Raw genomic sequence first — 27,735 nt, 5'->3', positions numbered from 1 at the left:
TTATTGTTTATATTGTTATATGTTGCTGTGGTGCGCTCTCCCTTTGCTCTTTTCTTTTGGTGCGCTCTGCTGTCCATCCGCTCCGAGATGACGTCATGTCTAGGGGATCCCCTTCAGGGCCACGCCTCCGGACCGCCCTCAGGTGGATGCCCTCAGTTTCCCGCCGTTTGTGGTTCTGCCTCTGATACGTCACCGCTGATTATCCAATCACCAGCCGGCTCTGGGTTGTAACACAAGCTAATAGTTGTTAGCTGCTATGTTAATGCTCTGAATATCGTATAGAGAAAGACAGAGATTTACAAGGTAGGGGAAGTCCAATGAAAGACAGCGGTAAGTAACAAAGTACATTTACTCAAGTATTTAAGTAGAATTTTGATGTACTTGTAGCCTATTTTACTTGAGAATTTCCATTTTATGCTACTTTATACTTTTACTTACATTTCAAGAGCTGTAGTTACTTTTCAAATCAAGATGTTACATACAACACATATAATCAGTTTCTAAAATAGAAAAATGATTTGGCTAATGAGTTGCATTATGGGAAATGTAGGATCCAGCGGTTTTCTTTAAACTTGACCCACACTAGCATCTGAAAGTCATGATATCTCGACCTCTGCCGCATCAAATTTGACCATTCTTTTTAAAAATATGTCTCCTGCACTTCTAGTAACGTTGTGGAAGTGCAATACTATATCGCTGGAATAGACCTTTAACCCTTCTTCAATGTCGGATAGGTGGCAAAAGGGCAATTTCAGTGACCCGGGAGAAGGTATGCACTTCATTGAGAGACAGTTTACAACCTTCGCTGCTGGAGTAAAATCCATTCCGCTAAAAATAAGCTACTTGTAAATGTAATTTGGTGTGTGTGTGTGTTCCCTATTCTGTAACAGTTCTCTGCCATTATGAGACATTTTGGAGCATATAAACAGGAAACATTATTTGAGTATTTTGCGCCAACCCTAAATTACAGACTTTTATTATCTCCTAATGAGAATAAAGAAAGTGTGATTTCAACAATAAAACATCAGAGGTTTTTTTTTTTTGCAATTACGCCTGGGTGGGGTAACAGCTTTTTCATTGTCTATTCATTTAAGTTACTCTGGGGGGATACATGGAAAGTTTGAGTGCAGAGAGGGACTGTAGTGCTCTTGTTAGGTGAGAGGAGGGGAGGGAAGGAGAGGAGGGGAGTGCGTGGGACTGCCGGGCAGACGGAGAGAGAGGGGAGGAGGAGGGAGAAAAAAAATGCAGCTTGGACATTCCCAGGCTGGGAAACACAGCGGAGAGAGGGGAAGAGAGGAGGACTGTTTTCACGCACTACATAAAGAAGGGTGAAAATCGCTTTAAAAAGGAGGTAATGGAGGCTGTTTGATAACAGAGAGGGGAAAGTTTTTTTGTGGAGAATGTGGAGAGGAAGCAAAGGAGCTGAGGGCTATGTAGGAATTCGTGACTGAAGTCATGGTAAGTCCCCCTTTTCTTAAACTATGGAGAAGTTTGTCTGGAAAGTGCTAAAAGTAATAGCTTTTCTATTAAGGGAGGTTTCCAAAACTCCTTTAGGGACTCAGTCCTATGAAAGGTGCTTTCTGTTTTTCATCCATGGCAACATGACTTTTTTGAAGTTTTGTCTACCTTTAATTGACTTTACATGTACTTTTTTTTTTTTTTTTTTTTTTTTAAAGATTTGCATTAACTTGATACAGATGTTTTTACACTTTACACACACACAGACTTCCACATGTGCTCCAGAAGCTCAAAACAGCATTTTACTTTAATTGTTCTTATAAAAGGCATGTGTTTTAATTTGGGAAGTCAGCACTTATAAACTCCCAAGTTCACAAAGTTGTCAACTCCCAATGACAGCAAATTATAATGATTTAAGTAGTGTGACGTTGGTGATTTTTGTGGTGGACTTGGAGAGGGAATCAAGGGCTCTCTGTTGCGTCTCTAGGGAGTTTGTTTACCATCCCCACCCACTCATGGTCTGATCAGTGACATACAGAGGCAGAGAGACAGAGGGATGAGTCAGGCAAGACACATGTCATGCACACACATAAGCAGAGAGAGAAATTGAAGAGATTAACAAAGAAAGATTTGGATCATATCGTACCGCTTCTGTGTGTTGGGCAGGGTGGAGCAGTTTGGCAGGGAGAGCAAGAGAGAAAAAAGTAGAGAGAAAAGAGAGAGCTGGAGTGGGGAAAGAGTGGAATAAAAGAGGAGGGTAGGGTTACTTTTTATTTTAGGAGACTTGGACGGCAGCGACGGTGGTTTCGGTGATGCCACATTTTCCACATTGGACCTGGGAGAAAAAGGGAGAGAGAGAGAGAGAGAGAGAGAGAGAGAGAGAGAGAGAGAGAGAGAGAGAAATTTAAAAAAAAGAGAAAGGGGGAACAAGGGATGGCATGGACTTCGGGGGAGGAAGAACATGTGCTTCATCTTCCTCTTTATGGTGGAAAACAGTAACAGATGTACACACAAGAATACAGCAAAGTAGAGAAATGGAACATTTCCTGTAACACCTGGAAGTGAATTTAACGCCTTAACACACCTGTGTAAGCTGTGCGAGCGACCCTCCAAATGTGTCAAAAAAACTTAACACATGAGGAATGTGTGCATGCATATACTGGCTCAGGGACAAACATGGCTGCTAAGTCATGCACGTAGGTGTTAAAATGCATCATACAGTAAAGGCCTACACACAGCAACCATTGCCATGAATATGTGACAGAGGGTATTTCCATTCCATCTGTCTGGTGAGCGCTGATTTTGAAACTCTTAATGGGATGTACCAGTCCTCCAGTCTGGCCAGGCGGGAAAAAAAAAAAAGTCTGATGAAAGTTATTGCAAACGTGTTTGTTTTAAGCTGCTTGGAGTACCAGGCGGGTGGAGATAACAGCAGTAGAACAATCCAGACGGGGTCAACAATGTTGTCAATCACAGGGATCTTTCTTTAACTTGAGTTTCCTGTGATTGTCAAGACTCCCTGACATAAACAGTACACGCGGACCAAGAGATGGATACTCTACAAGTTTCATTGGCATCTTTATTGGACGTCCAAGCGGTTTGTTTGTTTTTAATTCGCCTTTCATCATCATGTAATCCAGAATATAGTGTGGCGGTACAGATATAGAGTATAGAAGCAAAGAGGCAAAACTCTGGTGCTTTTTTGACAATAAATGGCGCCGCCATTTCGGACCGAAAAAATAATTGACTTTCACTTCTTAGCAATATACGCTCTTTGGTACGGATTCTCCAGGTTACAGCTGTAAGTAGCAAGTAGCCTGAGAACCAGTTCCTAACCATTTAATACAGAGATATTTACTTGGAGGAACAAATCTCACAGCGCCTTCTCAATGAAAAAATGCCTCTTCAATAATAAACAAATGCGTCTTCGATAATAAGTGTATAAAGGGGGTTGCAATGAAAAATAAACTAATATACAAAATGAAGCCTACAGGTGTTATTGATTATCGTTTGGCGAGCTAAAAACCCTTGCACGAATAGTATTAAGGTCTGTCCTGATGCAGGTAACCTAGTGGAGAGGTGTTCTTTAATATTCACTCCAGCTAGGTTTCAGAAAGCTCAAAATCACCCTCAATCAGAAAAGTTAAGACAGTAAAGAAGTCTAAAAAAGTTCCTAAAGACAAGAGTTTCTGGCTGACAATATCTGCTGCAATGAGATTTGCATAAAGTCAAGGAGGATCACGCTTCAACTTTCAGCAAAGAGTACAGCAGTAACGAGACGACAACAGCCGTTGCCGCTATTTCGGACTGAAAATGCTTATTATATTTATAATATTTTTTTGTTGAACACAAATTTCAATATTTTGGTAGAATATAACAAGAGAATAGAATTTTTTTTTTTTTTTAATTTTGTACGGCACTTTTTAGGTGGACGTTTTACTGGTGTCTGGTAGTCGCTTTCAGTCCAAAATTTTGGAAACGTAGCTTTGCTGCTGGGCGCTGACGTCGCAATGGGACGAAAAACTGACCTTCACTTCGATATACGCAATATACATTCTTTGCTTTCAGTTTGACCTCCAAATTAAGTGCTTTTTATAAAATGGCTGAACTGTTGGCTTGTTTACAACCTTGTTTACAACCTTGTTTACAACGGTTAGAAATGATAGAAAGCTACAAAAATAACACCCAAGCAATGAACTAGAATTGTTCTTTAAGTTTTACTCTTCACCGAGCAACTATCTTGCTACATTGATGTGATGGGACAGTTATGCTGGCCACTAAACATTCTGCTTAGCCTAGCAAAGCCTAAACTAGGTTGCCTCAGGAAATGTCACACACTAGAAAAGACCAATAAATGTGACAAAATACCATTCTCATTTGTCACAGACAATAAAGAGACAATAAACGGAGGCCAAGCGATGCATGAAATTTCATCTGCTGTGAAACTTGCCTTTACCCCATTCAGCGACAGACTGTAGCACTTAAGTAGTCTAAAGCAATCTGTATAGAAGCTGTCTGACCTACTGTAGGTCAGGTTAGATCATATAGGGAGATTTAGGACAGGAAATCACTCTCAGGCCTCTCCTCTTTCTTCCTCTTCACACTCCTTTCCCTTTGTCTGTCTGCCTTTTTCTTTTTCCTCCTTCTCTGTCAGCATGTTTCTCATTTTTGCTCCTAATCATGTCATCTTCTCCGAGCTCCTTTCTGCTATAACTCGCTTTCTCCGTTCCTTCCTTCGCGTACTGTATGGGTCTACATCTGGTTTCTATCATGGTTGCTGCTGCTCTTGTTTCCCATCGATCTCTCCCACCGGTCAGCCTCCTCCTCCTCCTCTTTTCTCTGTTCCTTTTTCTGTCTGAACCCTGTCTCTGTAGGGCTGTCTGGTTCTCTCAACGTCTCTCTGTCTCTTTCTCAATCTGTTTCTCAATTCACACAAACACTTCAATGAGCTGAACTGACAGTTCACGTGCTATATATACATATGTATATGTATATATAGCCACTTGAGTCACTCCATCTACTCTTTTCTTTATCACCATTTTGTCCATTCTCTCTTCCTCTTTCGGGTTTTCCCTCTGTGCCAGGCATCTGCATGGGAGATTACTTCTGCTTCTTCCGTTTCAGTCTGCGTACGCGAGAGAAAGACAGGAAGTCTGACGCAAGAATGACATACCCTGATTCCGTACTGTGTTTGTCCATATTTGACACAAACAGGAGGATACACATTCATTCACACCGTACCGATTGTCCTCACCGACACTCCACGTGCCGTATGAACACACACACACACTTTTCCGGTTACTTTTTTTTCCCGATGAGTAAGATGTCAGCCACTGGATTGTGAAGATAGGACATGTTTGTTTGCAGATGCGAGGAAGAGCGGCTGAAAGCAAACAAACAACCCCTAGTCATGGGGTAGTTGTAAAAATCTTTATACAGTACAAAAAAAAGGCTCAACTCAAGGTCCACTTACTACTTTTTTCCAGAGGTTGTAACTGCATGCTCGAGCAACCTGGTCTCACTCCCAGGGTGTCAAATACCGACGCTTGGACAGTTGCCCTTTGCATTTTGATACCGACGCACAAGGCACACTTTAGCATCTGTATGAGACGCACCAGGCTTTCAACTAACTCCAAAGCATCAATATTGTAATCTGCAACCACACCACTACGTGCCGCCAAATCCTACACACTGTCCCTTTAAGTGATGTCACAAGCTATTTTAAGACAAAACAAGATGATCTTTCTAACCCTAACAAAGTAGTCTTGTTGCCTAAACCTTACTGCCACCATTTACAACGTTACCCGCGACTGTTTTATAATGTTAACCACATCAAATTACTACTCAAAATGCTGCCGGGGGGCTTCTGCCCAAGCGTCAAAACATGACGAGTAGTGATGAGATCACGTTGCATGGAGATAGCTTAGTGGTAGTCATGCAATCTCAGTATGGAACTCTGTTCATGTGATATCTTCTTGGAATTTCCTTAAATTTTTATATTTGTTGATGATGTTATGTTGCATGACATAACGTCACTGAGTCTCATGATGTTATGTCTGTAGCGTTAAGTGACTGCTTATTTTAAGCCAAACCATTCTGTTTTTTCTAACCCTAACAAAGTAGTTTTGTTCCCTAAAACTAACCACCCCGGTTTCACAACGTTAACCACGACGTTTCTCAATGTTAACCACGTGCAAAACTTGTGCGTCAAGATACTACGCAAAAGGCCAGGGGCTTCTGCCCATGCAGCAAAAAATGGCGAGTAGGGATAAGATCCCGTTGTCTTTAGTCCTGTGCAAATATTTAAAGATGCATCGTGGACTTTGTAGTTGATAAAATCATAAAATGTCTTTATAAAAACTCTGCAATGTTACACTTGACTCTGCATGTAGGTTCAAATGTAATACTTTGCATTAGCACCCTTTTAGCTATAGCAGATAATACATAATTATTTAGTAAAAGCCCAATAATTTGTCTCCAAACAGTAGCCTACTGTATACACTTTCTCCTACAATGATGACGTGTGTTTTTCAAAGACATGCACAAGAACAAGTGTATTAACTTGTTTAACAAATCAGAATAGTCACGCACTTCTCTTGTGAAAGCTATTTTTAGTCATGCTTCTCGTTAAGCTCCTATAACTCAGATCTGTTCTTCATCATCTTTCTAGTTTGGTTTCATTTGGTGATAATTTGCGTATGGCTAGTTCTCCAAAGGCGGAAAATCTGTGATGTATTTAAAAAAAAAAAGCCTCTATTCCAGAATAATTTCAGTACATTGTATTGTGTGTGATTTGTACCAAGTGTCTTACAAAAAGTAAAACGCCTGAGTGCATTAGCATTAAGTATCCGACTGAAGAGTAACTGAATAAGAGGCACCAAAGTTTTTTTCGTGAGATTCTCTTCCTCTCTTGGAGTCAAAAAGGAAATCTAATTTGCAAATTTCATCATGTGTGATTGGAAAGAAGAGTGGCTAATTGCATTAAACGCACTGATACTGTAAGCTATAGGTTAGACAGGAGTGAAGAATCAACTTGACCCTTTACCTAAACACAGCTGTGCTAAAGGAACAGTGTGTAGCATTTCAGGGGATCTATTAGCAGAAATGGAATATTCATAGTAGTGGTGTCAAAGTTAACGCGATAACGCATTAACGCAACTTGCAATCTTTAAGTTGTAGTGGGCTCAGTTTTAAGTGAAGATACTGGCATCATATGACACTAGAAAACCTAAGGAATCCATTGGTAACAACCATGTCATACTAATACTACTAATGTCATATGTCGGGAAGGAGGTTAAATAACGCTCCAAACTTACGCAAAATTTTGGTGAAATTTTTCAAAGGGGTCAGCCATGTTGCTCCACCATGAGCCTTTCGCGTTTTTACGTTACTTGAACACCACTGTAGTTCTGCAATACACTTTTGAAATTGCGGCAATGTGAGCCGCAATGGCGTTACCACAGTTTTGCACTCAGCAGCTCATGTTACCAGTCTTGGCAAGGGAGGAGTGAGTAGAGGGGTACTGAGTTGGTTGCAATCTGCAACCATGCCACTAGATGTCACTAAATTCTACACACTGTCCCTTTAAAACGATTTTAGTGGAAAATATTCAAATTTTTACAGGGATTTTTTTAGTTTGGTGGAGAAGCAGCATTGCTAATTGTCTCCCTCCATTAGACATCATTCCTTGTTTGAGTGATTCTGCTTCCAGACCAAAATTTCATTCTTTGGATTTTAGCGTGGAATATCCTGTTGAAGGTTGTGTGTACAGGCATGCAAACACAGAGTCAATGGAGGGGGAAACAGCGCTGGTGGCATACAATCGTACATCACACATCCAAACCAAATATTGTTGCAGGCGAGCCAGCTCGTCACTAAGTAAACTATATTGAGTTTAGCCATCTGCCAGTCTCAATGTGAGCAAAAATGTTAAATAATATGATTCTAATAAGTATTAAAACAGCTCTCCAAACCTGAGCGGCCCATTTGTACCAACCCTTAAGTAATGAATGAGTGGTGCATTGAGTTGTGTTCTCTGGCACAAGCCACATATTTGATCCCGAGGGGCTCTATAGAGCCAACTGGGCTCAAATTGCAGATTTGTTCCCATTCAGCTTGCGTCTGTAAGACATGCAGTGTTGAAAGCACAGAGGCATTGCGCACAATTATATTGCCATTTACAGTCGGTGTGATGATACATGAAGAGCTGTGCCTTTGAGAAAAACACACCAAAAGACATTTGTCCACTGTCGTGTTTTAGTTTTTGCTTTAATATAGTGTTGTGTTGAATTAACTCAAGTCTTGTGGGATGCGTTAAAAGGGGCTTTAGTCTAAGAGGAAGTTCCTGCTGGCTCGCCTTGCAATCCCCTGAACCCCCCGCTGTGCTTTTACTAGACTCAATATGTTCCGTCAGTGAGCCAGGAGGCTGTTTAAACCTCTTTTACAACCACTACACCTATTACGACATGCCATCGACGGACTGTTGTTTACCCTACCGAGACACCTCCTCCTGTATACATGATGTAATTGTCTTCAGATAAACTTTAATGTGATTCGTCCTTTTTAAAATAATGCAATATTTGTGTTCTGCTATAGTAGTTAGAGAGTTTAGAGCGTGTACTTTACGTAAGACTCAATACTTCAAATGTTTGATTAAGTTGTGTTTTTGAAAATAACATATTATCTTTCAGTGTAGTGATACAATTTAAAGAGGACCTATTCTGCTTATTTTCAAGTGCATTCTTGTATTTGGGGTTTCTACTAGAGCATGTTTACATGCTTTAATGTTAAAAAAACACTTTATTTTTCTCATACCGGCTGTGCTGCAGCACCTCTTTTAACCCTTTGTCTTAAACGCTCTGTTTGAGCTCCTGCCCCCGACCTCCCAAAAAGCCCAATCTGCTCTGATTGGTCAGCTGGCCCACTTTGTTGTGATTGGTCAACCGAAAAAAAATTGTTGGATTCCGCTCCAGCTCCGCGCTAACTGGCTTTGTTTAATGGCGTGCCAACTAGCCGCTAGGCAGGTATTAATGTGTTACGTGATGACATCACCACGTTACGGAAGAAAATGCGAGACCGTAGGGTCAACAGCCACCTGGACCAAGTATGGAGGGTGGACTGGTAGCTAGAGGGCCAGTTCGCCTCTTGGCCACCGCCAAGTTGCCCTTGAGCAAGGCACCAAACCTGTACATGGGCAGCCCCCTCACATCTCTCCATTAATACATGTGTATAGGTCCTGTTTGTGCGTGTGTGCATGTATTTTGGGCCTGTGTGTGTTTAAATCTCCCCTCGGGGATCAATAAAGTACATCTTCTTTTTCTAACTGGTCAGAGCCAGCTCTGAATTGTACATGCGCAAAAAGCTATATAACACACTAAAGGAAAGGGGAAAACGCACAAAAAGCATATTAGGTCCTCTTTAACAAATGTGGAATTTTGCAGTGAGACGCTTTTTTCTGCTTTGCTTTAATGCCATGACTCTTAAAAAGGTTAATTACTTGGAAACTCGTATGACCTGCCAACCATCTGGCAAAGTTTTCACTTGTTTTAAGATAAATAAAGAATGATTTGGACACTTCCACTTGCGTCCTTTTAATAAGAGAATTTTATGCGTGGCTTCCAGTTTTCCAGAATGTAACTAAGTACATTTACTCAAGTAGTTTACGTAAGTACAATTTTGGGGTTGAACACATTAATGCATCAATAATTATAATCCAACAATATAATATATATTATTCTGAATAATGAGTACTTTTACTCCACTACATTTATTTGATACTTATAGTATGGTAATTAATTTTTACATTAAAAAAAACTTGATATGATGCAGTACTTTACAGCTAATCCACCCAGGAGTATACAAAGTATGTAAAACTGGCTCCACATTGATGAACTTCAACATTAAAATACTCTTACATGTATTCATTATCTCCCTTTAAGGTACATTTCGAACAGATAACAAATGTGTGATTAATTTGCGATTAATCATGGACAATTGTGCAATTAATCAATTATCAATTTTAATTGATTGACAGTCCTAATAATGGTTTATAATAAAGGAGCCATTCTGCATAATGTGTACTATTGCTTTTGATACTTAAAGTACATTTTGCTGATAATACTTATGAACTTTTACTGAAGTAACATTTTGAAGGCAGGACTTTTAATTGTAAAAATGTATTTTAAGACATTAGATATTTTTGTAGTAGTTCTACTTTCTTCCACCACTGGTGTCTTCCAGAAGGAGGTTTTGTTTACTAAAAAGCCAACGGACTAACATGACCTTAGAGCTGCTCCGCTTCTGGAAAACTGAGCTGTGTTCAGCAACATTTATGTAAGTTTTGCCGTCCAAAAATTCTCTGTTGCTATGGAAAAGTAAAGCTGAGTGAATGTGAGGCCGGCGGTGGCACTCTGCTGTTGGTTGGGCTGAAGTCACAGTTGAAACATTTGCTTTGCAGCCAAGAGAGTGGATAGGAAACGGGACCGAACATCTTCTGTGAGTGACCCTGAGCCACCTCAGCAGCGCAGGGCTCAAACCAGAGTTATACTGTAGATCTGTTGTGGATTATAAGTCTCAGACTTTCTCCTCCTCAGTTTTCAGTCCCCCTGTGACTTGTTTTTTCTGTTCCACCCCACAACTTCTGGCTCTCTTCTGTGCCTAAATTTCCATTTTCTCCTTCTCTCTTCCAGACTTGGGTCAAAACTAGGGCTGTGAATTGGCAAGAATCTGGCGATACGATACGTATCATGATACAGGGGTAACCATTCAATATATTGCGATATATCGCAGTACTGTAAGCAAGGCGTTATATTGCGATTTTTTTTATAATCTAATTTTAGCAAAACTGTCATACAACACCATATAAAATCTGAGTAAAAAAGGTTATTATGTGAAATAGGTCCTATTGGGACTTACATCATTACACATGAATACATTTAGACTCATAGGATCCACAAGAGTCACAGCTTTACAGTCATACCCAATTTATGCAAGTCTGTTTAGGCAGAAATATTCAAATACGGCATTTTAGAATAAGTGAAAATATCTGTACCGCAATCAAAAAACTGCATGTTTTTTGCCTAAAACTGCATGTGATTATCATAAAGTGAGCATGTCTGTAAAGGGGAGACTCGTGGGTACCCATAGAACCCATTTTCATTTACATATATTGAGGTCAGAGGTCAAGGGACCGTTTTGGAAAATGGCTATGCCAGTTTTTCCTCGCCAGAATTTTGCGTAACTTTGTCATTTAGCCTCCTTCGCTACATGCAAGTATGACATGGTTGGTACCAATGGATTCCTTTGATTTTCTAGTTTCATATAATGCCAGTATCTTCATTCTAGCTTTAAAACTGCCTACTACAACCTCTGAAAGACAAAGTAGCGGCCGGGTCCACCGGCGGGCCATTTCTAAGAGGTTAATTAAAAATCGATACAGCGTTTTGGATAATCGATACAAAACATAATATCGCGATATTCATGTGTATCGATAATTTCTTACAACCCATTGTCAAAACCCGGTTGCAAATAAGTCTTGACATTTGTTTCAACTGTAGTTGGAATATCTGATTTGTTGAATTTATTTTGTCAGGGCATTTCAGGCAAAGTGGAAAACTACAGTATTTCTTGTTGGTAATACTCGCTCCTCTGTGGCTAACCCCAAACCCGCTGTGTACACAAAAACAAACCCCAAAAATCATTTTCAATACGGTCGAACCTCGGTCTCCTTCCATAAACCATCGCAACCCCACCAGCTCATTCCCTCCTGGCCGCCTCTCTCGCCCGCCGCTCTTCTCTTTTTCCGTACACTCTGTTCTCCCGTTCTGACGTTTTTCTCCCATGGCATCCATCCCCATCGGTCGTCGCCGTTACTCAGGACAATATGCCGTCTGTTGAAGAGAACCCCCGACATAATTGTTGTCAGATGACATTCAGAGAGTCAGACGGAGGTGAAACAAAGAAAGTTGGGGGAAAAAATAAAACTGAGGAAGAGAAGCAGATGGGAGGTTTGAGAGGAAACATGAAGGGAGGGAAAGAGAAAAGTTGGAAAAGAGAGAGAAAAAAGTTGCCATGCCAACGGTCCATGTAGCAAAATAAACACTATGTGTTGCGTGCACTGCTCTGTCACCCTCCACCTCACAGGCCGACCCAGTCTGATGATGATGTGTGTGTGTGTGCATGCATGTGTAGGGACTGTTGCAGCGGTTTGGACTCTTTTGTTCTGGGGGGTTCCTACATTTACTGGGCCTCGGAGGAAATGTTTGACACTCCCCAGGCCATACAACAGGAAGTTGAAAGTAGCATGTGTGTGTATATTTGTCTCTGTGTGTGTGTGTGTCAGCAACAAGCGAGACAACCCGGCTGTTAAACACAAACACAGACATTAGAGTTGATTCAGCGTCCGGTTATGGATTAACCCTTTCTTACCATCTCTCTCTTAGGGTTCGGAGGCTATGGAGGATTGTGTGCAGGGGGCGCTCTCATCGCTTTATCCTCCCTTTGAGAGCACGGCGCCGCCACTCCTCTCCCAGGTACGGTCTCAAGCAGCAAGCACACACACACACACACACACGCCCTTTATTCCAGTCTTTACAGCAATAAACAGAGGCATATAAATAATGCAGATTCAATTAAATGATAAGGCGATGTTGGAGCACGGGGGGAAGGCGATGTTATGTGCAGATAGCATTGCTTTCCCTAGATGTAAACTGCTGCTAGGAGCCAACACAAACAAAAATCCAGCCAGCTGGTCAATTATAGCCGAACCCCTCTTCCTCCAACCGGGAGCTTCACATGACTTGTTTTACCAGAAGCTGCACACTAGTTCTGCTTTTAAGTCAGAACATTTAAAGAGCAGTCCAACCTAGTCCCACCGGAAGGCGAGCATGACATTACAAGGACATCCCGCGTGTTATGAGGATGCATTTAAAGCTTTTTGCAAGTCATGTGTACGCTATGCAACAAAACTAAGGTAATGGCCACAGTTAGGTTTAGGCAACAAAACCTCTTAGTTAGGTTTAGGAAAAAACATCATGGTTAGACTTAATATAAGTACGTAAACTAAGTAAAACACATACAGAAAACACGTTGCAAATGTTACTAAACAATGTGACAGACGTCACTGAGGTAACTTACAAAATAAAACACTAGGGGTGTAACGGACCACAGTTGATCAGTGATCCGTACGAGCCCCACCTCCAAGGTTCAGTACGCATGTGAGCTGTGGATTAATTGCAGTTTACTTCACAGTTTAACCCTCGTAGTGTGAAATAAAGTTTTACTGCTGCTGTTACTTTCTAAAGTCTCTAAATATCAATGCAGAGAAAAGACACAGACAAAGCAGTTGTGCGTTCATGTGAACAGGGCATGTTAAAAGTAATTGACGGTGACAGACGGTCATGGCGAGCGGAGGGCCAAAGGAACTTGAGAAGCCTCCCGCATCATTTAAGTCCCATGTATGGGAGCATTTTGGCTTCCCTGTAAAATATAATTTGACGGAAGAAGGGTGGTGGATAAAACCGTTACTGTATGTAGGCATTGCGCCATGAGGAAGCCATATGACAACGGCAATACATAGAGCACGGCCTCACATTTGAAGCGACATCACCCTGGTGTGTCGGTGACGGGAGCAAGCTCAGCCAAGACACAACAACGACTTCTCACCGCGGCATTTAAGCAGCATTTTGCGACAGAATCAGACCGGGCTTAAGCTATTACAAAATCTATTGGGATGTTTGTCGCTGCAGACATGAGGCCATACTGTGGAAAACAATAAAAGGATTTAAAAATATCTGATCATTCTGAGAAAAAGAAATGATGTTATAAGCTAGCTCGGGTCTGCTTTGATTTCTTTTTTTTCATTCAATATATATAGGAAGAACTATCATCATGCCTCATATTGCACTTTAATTTAACAGAATTGAATATCATTGAATATTTTAATATTTTATTCAAACAATTGAGTATTCAATATTCTATTTTAAGACCGCATTTATTATTTATTTTATTGAACATTGGACATCTTGAATGTTGTTGTTTTCATGTAAGACCATAGCCAAAAGTCCCTCGCTTTCAGTGTTCTTGACGTCCTTTAAGTAATAAATGGAAAGCAAAGTTATATTTCTCTTTTGCTGATCTGATCCGTGACTCAAAACCGTGATATGATCCGGACCATGAGTTTTGTGATCCGTTGCACCCATCAAAACACCATTCTCCTAGTTAAAAGTGTTTGTTGGCTTACCCAACTGCCTGCCATAATCAATCTTTCTCACTTTTTATTCTACGTCACTAGCTCTGAGTGTAGCATATTTACGCAAATGCGATGCATTACAGGGAGTACGCACTACATGGCGTACAAATGACACGCCAAGAGCAAGAAAGGCAATCTCATTGCAAGCTAAATGCCTTACGCATTATTGTGGCATTCATACGCCTTTTCCTGCGAACAGGCTAAGCAGTTAGCTGGGTAAAACTGTCAATCTCTTACAGCTGCATTGTGGGAACTTTTCTAGAGTGCCATGGTCACATTTGTTTTTAGTGCTTTTCGCTTTGTTTCCCTCTAAACCAGTGGGCTAAGGGGCCTTTGAGCTAAGGCTTTTGGGACATTCTTCGTTAGCATTTATGGGCATTTGGTAATTGGTTTGTTCCAAGTTGCCATGTAGCTCCCAATCAAATGTCTTTGTTGCTATGGAAAAAGCTGCTGACTTGATGAAATAATATGGATAAATTGAAGCAGCCTTTCGGATTACATGCTGTCTGGGATGAGGAAATTCCTCCGCTCTTGAGCAAATGAAACCCTTTCCAAATCCATTTGATACACTAAAAAATGCAAAGGCTGCTCTTAGTTCATGGGAGGCTGGTATATTCTGAACATGAAAGACGAAAAGGAAGATAAAGCCTACAGCATTTTGTTATGTGCATCTAATCCCCCAAAATGCACTGAATACACATTGCATTTACTCAAGTGTTTTTTTGCCCCCTTTTTTGCATGTTGGTTCAGGTCTTTTCAGTCCTGGAGTCGACCTATCAACACGACAGTCTTCGCTACCTCCTGGACTACTTCGTTCCTGCCAAGCACCTCCTGCACAAACTCCAGCAGCACGCCTGCGTGAGTTACAAATTGCAAACACAGCGGATGAGAACACACACATAGCTGTATAATGAGAAGCAGCATCAGCTGTCAAAGGCAAAAAGTATAGTGTGAGAAATCTGTCAACTCTTCTCTCTGTACTCTTTTGGATTAATTTGTCTGTACGGGTGTGTATCGGCAGAGATGTTTTTAAGTCTTTGGGGCAACCAATCCAAGTCAAGTCTCAACTTAGTTAAGACAAGTTTTAAATCAAGTAAGGCTTCACTTGTTTGTAGGTATTTTATGGAAAGTCCAAGGCAAGTTGAAAGTCCTAAAGAACAAATTCAATTCAAGCCAGAAATCAACACAAAATGAAAGTTCCTCATAGTAGCTTTAAGGCTTTTTAAGTCTGTCAAGGCAAGTCTCAGGTCCTAAAGGGCGAGTCCAAGTGAGGTCATAAGTTTTCATAACATTTTTGGGGACAAGTCCAAGTCATGTCTCCAGTCAGTCTCGACCAGTGTTTCCCAAACTTTTTTCTGGGGATCCACTTTTTGAAAACAACAAACCATCGCGACCCAATTCACAGTAGGCCTTATATCTATAAATCATGAGAAGGGCGAATTTGTGCGTACATGAACGTTCCTGACCATTTTTTCTGCCATTTCCGCATCACCTCATATTACCTTGAATAAGAAAACCGGCCATTTCCTAAGAGATATACGTTCGATAAATCAAAACGTTTCGTTTTATGCGTGTTATTGAACACATATACACGTTAAATACTTTATAAATGAGACCAAATAAATGTGTTTAGGAGGAGTTAACACGCTCTAATTTTTTCTATCTCATCAGTGAAACAAACAGAATATACGCTAGCCTTTCATATTAGATTCAATGATAAAAGTAGGCTTCATAAGACTGCACTTGTTTTTAAGGATCCTTAAGCGCAAATCCAAGGCAAGTCATAAGTCTTCATAAAAGCATTATTATTGGGTTAATTACTGGGAATTTAGCAGGTAAAAACTTGTGTCGAATCAAGTCCATGTCAGTCTCAGGTCCTTAATTTTGTGCCCTGAATCTAAATGTCAAGTCTTCAGCCCAGTATCATAGTACCTGGTTACACAAAGACACCAGTGCAAAGAAAAGTTCAAGGCTTTTATAATTCGACACATGTGGGACCCTGTATCAGTTGCTCTCTGCGCTGTGGAGGGTCGAGTCTGCTCTAAAACTCTAGCTGGCCGGTAAAATTAGTGAAAGTGGCTGGTGAAATTCGAGATTTAGCAGCCGCTGTGACCCGCGGACAAAAGAGGTGGTTTCCTGTCTTGGAAGCTCCACTGAATCAGCAGAGATTAATTGAAATACAGTGAAATGAAGCGTGAATAAAAGAGTTCTGGTTGTCTTTTTCAGACTCCCCAGCATGCAAAAAGCATGGAAAAAGCACGACATATATGCGAACATGTGCAACTTCCACTTTCTGCCCCACGCGCACAAACCAGATAAACAAATGAGATGCAACATGTACTTAACTCAAAGCTCTGAGGTTTATGCCGAACAGCATTCCTTTTATTCTACTTTCCAAAACACACACACACACACACAGATAAACACACTGTTTAGCACGAGCTCGGAGGCTGTCTCATATTTCCCTTTTACAGTTTTCCTAGACTCGCACACACACACATGCGCAGGCATTGTGAGCAAACTGTGTTTTCATTGTCGCTGAGTGGAGCGGGACGGGAGTTAGACTGTGAGTCATGACAATAATGCCTTCCATATGTGAGCGTGTTACTGCTGAGAGAGAAAAGAGAGAGTGAGGCGGTGAGAATGAACATGCTTTCATTCACAGCGCCTGCACGCTTGCGAACGTGCACGTGTATCCTGCAAAAAAAACGAGAAGATGCTGGAGGTTTCAGACTATAAGTAGACTGATTGAGGAATTTTTGTGAAACGGGAGGTATGGAAGAAGGAGCAAACACTGGGGTACTTTGAGGGAGAAGTGGGAGGAGGGCCAGAGGACACAGGGAGTTACAGAATGTGGACTGACTCAAAACAGACAAACTTTTTAAGAGGGGAAAAGTCACACATCATGCTTTTTTTTAATGCCAACACCCACCCTGAGAGACTGATTTTTGCTTTTTTGCTGTCCCGAAACGTTGAGAGCAGGCAAGAAAAGAGACTTAAAGGGAAGAAATTGAGGTAGAAAAAGGGGAGATGGAGGAGAGGTCGAGTAAGGAATATAATTTGATCACGTCTCGTGAGTCTGGAGGGCACGAAAAGGGGGGGAGGGGAGCAGCCCCGAGTCAGTCGATTAGACGTGACTGGGAACGGCAGAGAAAGGTTCTGGACTGCGAGCGAGAGAGGACACAGGATTGATTAAGGTGGTAATAGCGCTTTTATTCTAAACAGATCCATTGATAGAGCAGGGGATCACACTCAGGGCCTCCTCTCCTTCACCTAGAGTTCTTTAGTCAATGCTTCATTGTGGGATTTTCTATATTTAGACCCATGTTTAGTGTACTTGATTTAGATTGGGCCCTACGATAGTCTGGCGACCTGTCCAGGGTTTACCCCGCCTTCCACAAATGTCAGCTGAGATCGTGAATAGGAAAAGCGGTTACAGATAATGGATGGATGGATGGATTTAGATTGGTTTCCTCAGTCTCACTACTTGATGTGTTTTCCGCTGGACTGTTTTAACAGTGGCTGGCTGTTGCGAAGAGTCAGTCATCTGCATGTTTCTGTCTGACTCACGCTGACGCTCTGCAACCATCCAGAGTCTTCTCACTTGCGTCATGCCAGCTAAGCGTTTTTTACACTTTAGAAAACACTGCGTGAGTCACATGTCTGACATTTGTATGTGGCACTGGCTTCTGGCCAGTTGTGCTAGTGAATAGTGTTGACTGGTGTGGTATCAGTTCTAGAAATTCAACTCATTTGAATGCCAAACACAAGCATTCAGGCAGGCTCCGACTGGCTCATGTGGGCTGTGGTTTTGTGAAAGATTGTGTGTGAGCATTAAATAGAACAGTTTGTGACAAGAGGGGACTCTAAAGGTGAGATTTCTAAAGGGCAGAGACGCAACCTAAAGAGGTACAGAGAGAAGACTTGGCATGCGAGATTTAATTTCATGCAGATGAAGGTTTAATTATGCATTCAACCCACTCCCTTTCTTCTTCTTCTTCTTGTCACACAGTCTCAGTACCTGGGCTGCTTGTTCCTCCACTCCGGTTGGCCTCTGTGTTTAGGCGAGAAAGTGGTCGTACAGCTCTCCACCCTGGACTGGAGGATCCTGCGCAGTAACGACTTCTACCTGCAGGTGGTGCCCTTCTCTACGCGCTGTCCCCGGTTGGCGCTAAAATGTCTGGCCCCTGGGGGGCGCACCGTTCAGGAGATCTTGGTGCCCGAGTCACAGCACCCTCTTGTGTTCACCACTGAATGGCTGCACAGCGTGAACAAAGAACGGGGCCACAAGAGAGAAGGTAAGGAAAGGATGCCCTACACTTCCGTTGAAAGGATAAAACAGGCATTTCTAATCAATTTCTAATCATAGAGTCTTACTATTATTCTGTATTTCAAGTTAAGCGTCAGGAAAAGGTCTCCAACAAGCCGACGGTCAGCCGTTGGACAGTTTGGGGCCGTTAGTTAGCGTCCACCGGCCTAGTTTTTTCAGTGTGTCCCGCACCATCGGCTTTGGCCGATTCAGCATGTTGAATCGGCGGCGGCGCCCTTGGGTGAGAGAAATCGGCGGTTCGGCTTAAACGAATTAGTGCACAAGAAGAGAAAGCAAGCCAACGAGTAAAGCCAAGTAGAAAAACACAAAAGGCTCTTTTCATCTTCTCATCTGATCATTCCGATACACAGATGTTTTCACAACGATATGCCCATCTGGAATAAAGCGAAGTGGTGAGTGAGAGTGGTGTGAAAATGGCCGGCAAACACCGCTTTATTTCATGTAACAACGGCTCTTGTATATCCGCAGTCCTCGATCTTCTGGTTTCCTTTTTTGAATGACGAATACAGACTATCGCCACCTACTGATGTGGAGAGTTATTTCATCTCACGCAGGCGCAGAACATCTATGCTAACTGGCCGTCGGCTGTCGTCTTTGAGGTGTGTTCGGGTGCAACTTGTCGGCCAAAACAAAGGCGACAACAGGCGGCCTTCGTCGCTGCTATTTCTCAGATGTCGGGTTGGTGTGTCCCCAACTTTAAGCTGCATTCAGACCAGATCAGGCGTTGCGGCGACTCGCAGTAGGGTTGTGAGAGAGTCACTTTAATTGCACATTAAAGATTAACATCTTTTGTCCCTTCATGGCTGGGTTGTACAGCTCTGGATCGCCGGTTACGCGATTGGACAGCGTGACGTCGGGGTTGTGTTTCTCCAAAAGTTGATTATGTTTCTACCTTTCCGCCACAGGCCGCTGCGTTTTTTTCCGCACCCCCTGCAGCCGCCGCCACCGAAGCCCAAACACACTACCCCCATTCAAAATGAATGGAATAACCTGCGTTTTTCGCTGCAATGCATGATCTGCTATGAATGCAGCCTTTAAGACAGAATTGATTTCATAATCAGGTTTTTAGGTGAAAATGATTAACACTTTGTAGCTTAGCCAGTATGACTGTGAAGAAGACTACACTTAAAGCAGGGGAAGTGAAACATATGGCAAGTTTAAGACCATGGGATGATATGTGGAAGGGAAAGATATATGGGTGTCAGCAGGTGGTGGGTGGTGAGAAGAACAGTAGAGCAAAAGAAAGGAAGCAAAAGTTTAAGCATTTGTTTTCCGCATAGCTTATGTTGGTATCTTCTTTTATTAAGTAGGAGGGCCATTTTTCGCCTAATTTGTACCCTCAGTAAACATATGAACTTGACATAAACGTAATCCCCTCTTATCTTTCCACAGTTGGAGGAGGACTTGACACCTGCCTGGTCAGTACATGTGATGGTGTGGTTCGACTTCCGTGGAAGGAGGTTGTCTACCCAAAATTCATCCACGACCCCTCTGAGGAACTGGGCCTGATGTCCAACCACGAGGGCTCCACAACCGCCAAACGCCTGCCCAGTGAGGGGGGCAGCAGCCTCGGGGGCTGGGGTGGCTCATCCTCCGGGGAACTGGACTCCTGGTCTTGGGATGAGGAGGAAGATGATGGTTTGCCACCAGACGGCGTGGACTCGGAGCCCTCGCTTGCCCGGCGAAGGCGCAGCGAAGATGGGCTTGGGCGGACAGTGAGGCACCCTCAGCTGGACGGGGATTATGTGGAGCTTTTGGAGCCCAGATTGGGTCCTGATGGAGGGGTTGACACAAGGCAGAGGTACCTGGAGATGCATGGGATTTGTAAAACCAAGACTTTGCCTCTGTGCAAGAGAAGTAAAGCCATCAAACTCCGGAAAGGGAGAGCTTGGGGATACGGGAGACTGGAAGGGTCAGGAAGCTTCCGAGCTGTCCTTGGCGCCAAAAGAGACGTAGTCACCCCAAAAGGTGACATTTTACCACCTCGACCTCCACCAGGAGTCACTGAACCTGGCAGAGGGAGGCGGTCTTACTCCTCTTCTGTCCACGACTCTGATGAGGGAGATAAAACAAGCAGAGACTCTGAAGGCCTGGAAAGCCACCGGCTTTGTTTTGACGGCGCGTTCAAAGAGAGGAGGCCCGGCGTGGGCAAGGAGAGAGATAGCAACGGCCTCACGCAGCCGTGCAGAGACAACCACAGAGGTAAAGACTCAGAGAGCGGCGATAGTTTTGTTGCAAATGAAATCCACGACTTGACGAACCACAAAGTTGGGCATGTTATAGAGGGCCACTCAGATCACGGATCTCATTCGGACTCGGTTTTCGAGGATACGGATAAACCACTGAGCGGAGACAGTGATGCCACAACCCCAACATCAGATGCACCAGAGAGACCCTTCACTGGAGCTTTAGAAAGTGGAGAAATTACCAACAGTGGATCTAAATTGATAGATTTGTCCAACCCAAAGGCGACAGTGGAAATAGATGACGGAAAGACGGAGGACAGAGTTTCTCCAAGAGGAAAGGAAGTTAAAACTGCAGGTTTCAGAGCGCCAAGGTACACATTTATTTCTTATGGGAATTCTTTCATATCTGTTTTCATTTTCACACTTCCATATGAAAGTACAGATCAGTAACACTTACGTACATATAGGCCTGAAACCAATGGTACAAAAGATACCTTCTAAACCATTCTAAAGGACATTGTGTCCAAACAAATTAATTTCTAAGGTGATACAAATTATTAACTGTCTGTTGTACCTCATTAGTACCTTCCTGTGCTTTGTCTATAGGAGGAAAAGGAAGGGAAAGGGGGCCAAAGGGAGGGCTAGGTCTGGTGGCCGTGCACACCAGAAGGGATCAAAACAGCCGGCTAAAGCTGCGCAACCAAGTCCCACCGCCTGCTCTGCTTCGACGAAGCTGCCGATCACAGAGGAGAACCAAAGGAAACAGGCAGACGAACCAGACGGAGTGCCACCTTCGACTAATGAGGAGACAGAGGACACGAGGAAAAGCAGTGCAGGTCTGAAGACGATTGAATGCTAATGCATGAGCATCAGATACTGAAAATACTCCATAGAATATTTTCTATAAATTTTATGTCCCTCAACAGAGAAAGAAGCCGAGACTTTGCCTGTCTGCAATGGCCAATCAGGCCCATCCTTACTTAACCACTCTACCGAGGAGGCAGGGTCAGGAGAGACATGTCCTGATCAACTAAATGGTGTTACATCTAAAGAGCCTCCCCTGCTGAGGGAACTGAACTCAAAGCTTCTCCAGTCAGGGAAGCTAAAGTTGACAGGCAAGTTGATTTCAGTTAGTATTCAGCTCAAAACTTCTACTTGGACAGCAAGTTAGTCTTGTAGATGTGTGACTTTGTTGTTGTTTGTTGTTGTCTAGTACACATAGGTGGGCTAGTAGGTCCCCTAACTGTCCGATTAACACAATTTTGCATCAGAAATCACAATAAAATCACGTGATATACATACTGTTAGAGTCAGTGTGACTTACATTATCCAGGGATATCAATATCCCCAATGTCCATTGTGGATAAATGTCCATAAAGGTAGCCACGCCCTAAAGCATCTCCTGCTTTATGGTCTATTTGACTCTAAATTGGACCATAATTTACTAAATGAACATCATGCTGTATTGAAGAAGATTTGAAACTAGCGATTGAGAACATAAACTCATGTTTACAATGTTTACTGAGGTAATAAATCAAGTGAGAAGTAGGCTCATTTTCTCATTGACTTCTATACAATCAGACTTCTTTTTGCAACCAGAGGAGTCGCCCCCTGCTGGTTATTAGAAAGAATGCAAGTTTAAGGCACTTCAGCATTGGCTTCACTTCTCAGACTCAGAGGTTGCCGCCTGTCCACAACTAACTAACAAACCATCTTCATGGCAACATTTTACTTTCTGCTTGCATCCCTCAAAGCATTATGGGAACTCCAAAACTTTAAACATGATGATCCCAAATAGAAGTGCATGACATTGACAAGCTTATAGTATACAAAATGTAGACTGGTTATAGTCTGAGCATGTTAGACCTTTCTCTTGGCCTCCTCTCTCAGTGCTTAACCTGATACTTTTACCAACCACAGGTACAGTGGACAGGTTGGGACGCGCTCTGGTTGTCACGGAGACAGATGCATCAGAGGAGAGCTTCTCTGAGGAGGAGATGGCCCAGGTCCTGGCCTGCTACCACAAAATCACTCGGTAAGGCTGCGTTCTTCCTACTCCAATCGGAAAATTAATCCAGAGAAGAATTTCAGTGGTTTTAGTAGTTTGTTTCAGACGTCTCTTCACAATAAGTTTCTAGATATCCCCAGGAAATTAAGGCGTGTCAATTTAGTAACCCTTACATTGCACATTATCCCCTTTTGTACTACAAAAATGTAATGAATAGCTTGTCCTCTGATGTTTATATTTGGACTTGTGTCAGTTGTTTCGTGTTACGCTGCTCATTTACAAACCTGTTATGCCAAAAGTGCTTCATAATTATGATTGACTTGACTTGCTTTTTGCTGACTTTGCCAAAAATGCAGCAAAAGGTGGGGCAAAGAAAGCGCAGCATGTCATGCCAGAAAGCCGAGAAAAACAATAACAAACTGATTCAGAGTCAATTTAACAAACATCTTCAAGCTTGCCAGTTCACCTAGCGGAACAATCACCACTCGTCTGTTGCTCACAGCGAGTCTGAACAAAAGTCAGCAGGGTTGGGAAGAAATTATATGAAGTTTAATGTTTGTTATATATAATGACTGTCCAATAAAAAGTACTAGAATTAGTTTAAGTCTTATGATATTAATTTTCTAACTATCTAACCCAACTACTGCTCCTGTTTAAACTCCTCTTTCCATCCATCCTCATCAGGCCTGCAGCCAAAGAAAAAGGTCTCACGGTGTTAATGGACAGCAGACGCTCTCCACCCTCCGCCCTCTGTCTCTCTGCTCTTAAGTTGTTCCAGGTGAGACAAAAAGCTGAGCCAAATTTAGCGAAACGTTTGCTTGTGTTGCTCTAATTAGCCTGCAGATGTGGTGAAGTAGCTCCAGCACATGTGTTTCTCTGATGTGTTTCTTGTGTGTTCCAGGTGTTGGTTCCTGGCGGTCTCGGATCGGTTCTGGTTCTGGTGGAAGAGCAGCAGGAGTCCGTTTCTCACAACGTGGAAGGAGCAGAGGTGACCTCATACAGTACAAATCACATGTTTACAGTTACAGCAAATGCACGGCATAGCGTTATTCATTTCCTTTAGGTTCAGTTTTATTTGCACATCTAAGTACTAAAACGCAGGTACAACATCCACAAGGAACGTATAAAAACATGTCAAAACCAATGACGGTTCCTGAACCTCCACTGGCCATCATAACAGCAGGGATAACCCGAAATGAAATGCAAAAATATTCAAAAGCAAATAAAATTTCATGCACCATGCTTTGTTTCTGTGCTCAGCTAAAATTTGATGAATGTCAGATGCTGTTTGCTGGATCTCGCGTTCACATTGTGCTTGAATTGTAAATTAACCTTATTTCCATACATTTGGCACATCTAAAGTTTGCAAATAACCCCTTATTTTACCGGCAATTCAGCCTCATTGCTTTGCATCGATCAGCAGAGATCTTTCTCACACACACGCATGAGAATTTTTCTTCTCGCCATGTGGTTTGTGTTTCTACTTGGCAGTATTAAAACGTTGCAAGTTAAAAGGAAATCCCGCCCAAAAGACGTTAACACTAAAACAGCTGCACCGCGCCTTCCTCTGTCCACTTTGTTGTTTGGTTGTAATCCTATTTATCCCTGCTTATAATTTAACAAATGGAGTTGATGCAATTGTAATAGGAGAACATCTTTTTGCATTCTCAGCTCTTTTCTTTTAAAAAAATAAAATAAAAAGGTTGAAACAAATACACCCTCAGAATCAAAAAGGAACAAAGGGACCTCTTAAACTTTTAGTAAGATATGGAGGCCCTTTCCGGATTTTTACGACTCTCTGTAAGATAAAGAGTAGTGTGGAACTCATAAATGTCCAATTACAGTGGCGTACGATTTATTATTTTAATAATAAATTCTGTAAATGTATATCTATGTATTTATTTGTTAGGAAAGCGATGGTTAAGTCAAGTACAGCTTATTAATTAAACACTGGTATCAGATCGGTACTCGGTATCTCACTGAAAAAGACGCATCGGTTGCATCCCTAGTTTGTATAAATAAAATATATTTACACAAAAAAAAAAGAATCAAGAAGGAAGAGTTTTTGTAACCATTAGTGCAACACATTAGCAGCTTTTTATTGCCAGACATTTGTAAACACTAAAGCTCTTGGATAAGAGTTTCTCTGCTCAAGGCTACAGCATGATCTCATGTTTTTTGCCTAATTTTCTGAAATCTCATTATTCCATAAACATAACATTCCCTTTCTCTACTGTCTGTTTCTGTTATTTTTTCATTCTCTCCAGATCCACATGGTGCGAGGAACAGGGGTCCTTCAGCAATATGTTGACAAGCAGCAGCTGCCCAAAGAGATGGACGGAGACTTCACCCACTGCCACTCAGACTGGCTGGCCTTCAGACTGGTGAGAACCTGCTGCTTTTTGTCTGGTTAAATAAAATCATTTCCTGTTCCTTTCCTCTAAATATTTACATACTCCATAATGTTGTAACTCTATTTTCCACGGTAGATCCACTTGGGGCTGATTTACTGACCTGAGTGTGCGTTCGTTAAAGTGGTCTTGAGGAACATACTGCAAAATGCGACCGGATATAGTAGTATTTTTGGCATACGGCATTTGACATACTATGTATTAGGACATACTAAATAGTGTCGTAGTATGGGTTTTGAAACATCCACATTGACTCAAGGATGAACTGATTTTTTGGCCATAATTCAAGGATTCATATCCCAATTATGACAATTTCACACAAATGTCTAATAGGATAAAATGAGGAGGTGATGACATTTTATACAGACGTGGATGTGAACTGCAACTTGACTGGTTGGTGGAGGCAGACAACCGCGAGGCAGTAATTCTAGTTCTTATCAATTGTGCGGCCTCCCAGTCTGAGTCTTATATATACACATACACACCAAGAGTAGCTTTCCGTATACAGTATCCCAGCTGGAGACTTTATACCACTGTCAATTTTAGTGTGAAAATCTGCCATTTGTTTGATTTAGGTTCTCATTACTACTGAGTTTTGTGTACCTCAAGTTTAAAGTATTACCATGAAAAGTGAGTGGGAGAGGGAAAAGTTTGGAGAGGGAGGAAGGACAGATAAGAGGATGTTGGCTGGAAAACAGCGCTTGTCCCGCGGTGGTCGATGATTTCAAAGATTCGTGATGAACTGGGTGTGGAGGATAAATCAAGGAAAGGAGCTCTGAGAAGAATCTTAAGGGCTCTTAATGGCTTTTTTCCCCCAGACAGTTTACGCTTTATCCAAACAGATGAAAACATTTTCCTGTCCTCTGCACTTTCTCTGACCTCTCTCATGGACTTTGAAAAAAAAAAGAATGAACAATTTTGTACACTAACCTGTGTCCGCTTTACTTACTGTTTGTGTTTTGAGTTAATATGATGGAATAAGTAGAATCTCAAAATCACTGATTCCACACTACTTTTTTCCTATTTTTTTTATTCCCCCATCAGAGCCTGGAGAGTCTGACAGAGCGCTGTGAGAGCGCCCTCGCACTCCTCGGAGAAGCACTGCAGTCTATGGACACTGAACCGATGCCAGATGACATCAAGGTACAGAAGTCTAACGTGACCCTTACTGTACTGTATCTTACTGTACTGTGTGTCAGATAGAAGCCAAATTCAGATTACACATTGGGCTGCAGTAACATTTTCTTAAATTTCTCTTATATTTTCTCTTAAGAGAAAAGACTGTTCTCGAGATATGCGAAGGGTAGTCATATATACATATACAGACAGACTGACCGAGAATACTTCCTTTATAGTTAGATGATGCTGCTACATTGCCACCTATTGGCCAAATGGCACCAAATTCACCACGGTCACTCAGACATCATATCTACACATGTCCACCAAATGTGGTGGCAATAACACAAAGCGTTCAGGAGATATGACATTTTTTGTAACATAAGCCCTGCCCACGGCATTTGATCTAACTCTGAGGGCCAGTTATAGCAAAACTGTATGAATCAAAAATCAGAAAAACTAACTTTTTCCAGCTTGGTCCACAGATGCTCTGTACCAAATTTGGTGACGATTGCTCAACATTTGTAGGAGGAGTAGCAAAAAATAAGATTTGGATAACATTGAAAACGGTGGAAAATCATTCTCGATGCAAATGGGCGTGGCTTATATGGATAGATTCGTCAGGGCACACAAAATCTAGGGAAAAAATAATTGTATTTCTGAGACAGCTCAAAAGCTACAGCCCAAAATTTAAAGTTCCTTGTTATAGCGCCACCATCTGGCCAAATTGCAACACATTCAACATTGCACTCCCTTGGTTCCTGAGCAATACACCCGCCACGTATGAAATAGATTGGATGAACGGTTCTTTTATAGATTTCATGATTTATAGTTAGATAGGTAACGCCCCCTAAACACTATATAAGGGTGTTGTGCCATGTGCAAATACAAGAATTGGAGCGAAGCCACCAAAAAGGCACTTCAGCAGTAGTGAAATCGAGGTAGTGTTTAATAAACTTAAAAAAGGAAGTAAACATGTGATTTTCCAGAGCATCAGTACTGGCGTTACAGGAAAATCAAAAAGCTTCAAAGAACAGTATGTAAGCCATTCAGAAGCTGAACGCAAGCAATATCATCCAAGGGCTTTTATAGTCTTAATCAGGATCAATGGACCAATAGTATATTAGATTAGAAAGCTTTATGTAAGAGTGCTCTCGACCACTCGTAAACTGTTCTCTTACCTAAGAGAAGAGCAAAAATAAGAAACTATTGGTGCATCCCAGAAATCAATGTGTACTAACAAAATAAAAACAAATAGTGGATACGAATCTGTCCGTATATCGCTTCCTGTATGACAGCACATTGTTCTTCTTCAGGCTGTTCCTCTGAGCATCGACAAACACCGACAGCTCATGGCGAGCGTCCTGGCCGACCAACGCTTAACTGAACCACAACAAAGGGGCGGGGCCTGGCTTGCCGGACTGAGCAATAGTGCAACTGGACTGGCACAGAAGTCACCGGACTGCAGGTACAGGAAG

At 42.1% G+C, this 27,735-nt stretch overlaps 1 protein-coding gene across 1 annotated transcript in view; it reads left to right on the top strand.

The window, feature by feature from the left end:
* The first annotated feature begins 1,238 nt into the window (after positions 1 to 1,238).
* Positions 1,239 to 27,735, top strand: part of arhgef40 (Rho guanine nucleotide exchange factor (GEF) 40) — a 52,673-nt gene continuing 26,176 nt past the window's right edge. Inside the window, exons 1-13 of the mRNA XM_037758151.1 lie at positions 1,239 to 1,458; positions 12,399 to 12,488; positions 14,957 to 15,064; positions 18,219 to 18,504; positions 19,929 to 21,093; positions 21,329 to 21,558; positions 21,649 to 21,837; positions 22,643 to 22,757; positions 23,415 to 23,508; positions 23,632 to 23,718; positions 24,998 to 25,114; positions 26,186 to 26,284; positions 27,574 to 27,725. Of these exons, the coding sequence (XP_037614079.1) occupies positions 1,456 to 1,458; positions 12,399 to 12,488; positions 14,957 to 15,064; positions 18,219 to 18,504; positions 19,929 to 21,093; positions 21,329 to 21,558; positions 21,649 to 21,837; positions 22,643 to 22,757; positions 23,415 to 23,508; positions 23,632 to 23,718; positions 24,998 to 25,114; positions 26,186 to 26,284; positions 27,574 to 27,725 (2,735 nt within the window). The 5' untranslated portion in view covers positions 1,239 to 1,455. The remainder of the gene's footprint in view (positions 1,459 to 12,398; positions 12,489 to 14,956; positions 15,065 to 18,218; positions 18,505 to 19,928; positions 21,094 to 21,328; positions 21,559 to 21,648; positions 21,838 to 22,642; positions 22,758 to 23,414; positions 23,509 to 23,631; positions 23,719 to 24,997; positions 25,115 to 26,185; positions 26,285 to 27,573; positions 27,726 to 27,735) is intronic.

The sequence above is a fragment of the Sebastes umbrosus genome, chromosome 22, assembly GCF_015220745.1.
Source record: "Sebastes umbrosus isolate fSebUmb1 chromosome 22, fSebUmb1.pri, whole genome shotgun sequence".
Classification (NCBI taxonomy): Eukaryota; Metazoa; Chordata; class Actinopteri; order Perciformes; family Sebastidae; genus Sebastes; species Sebastes umbrosus.
Note: the sequence above shows the minus strand (reverse complement) of the source record. Positions and strands in the feature narration are given on the sequence as shown.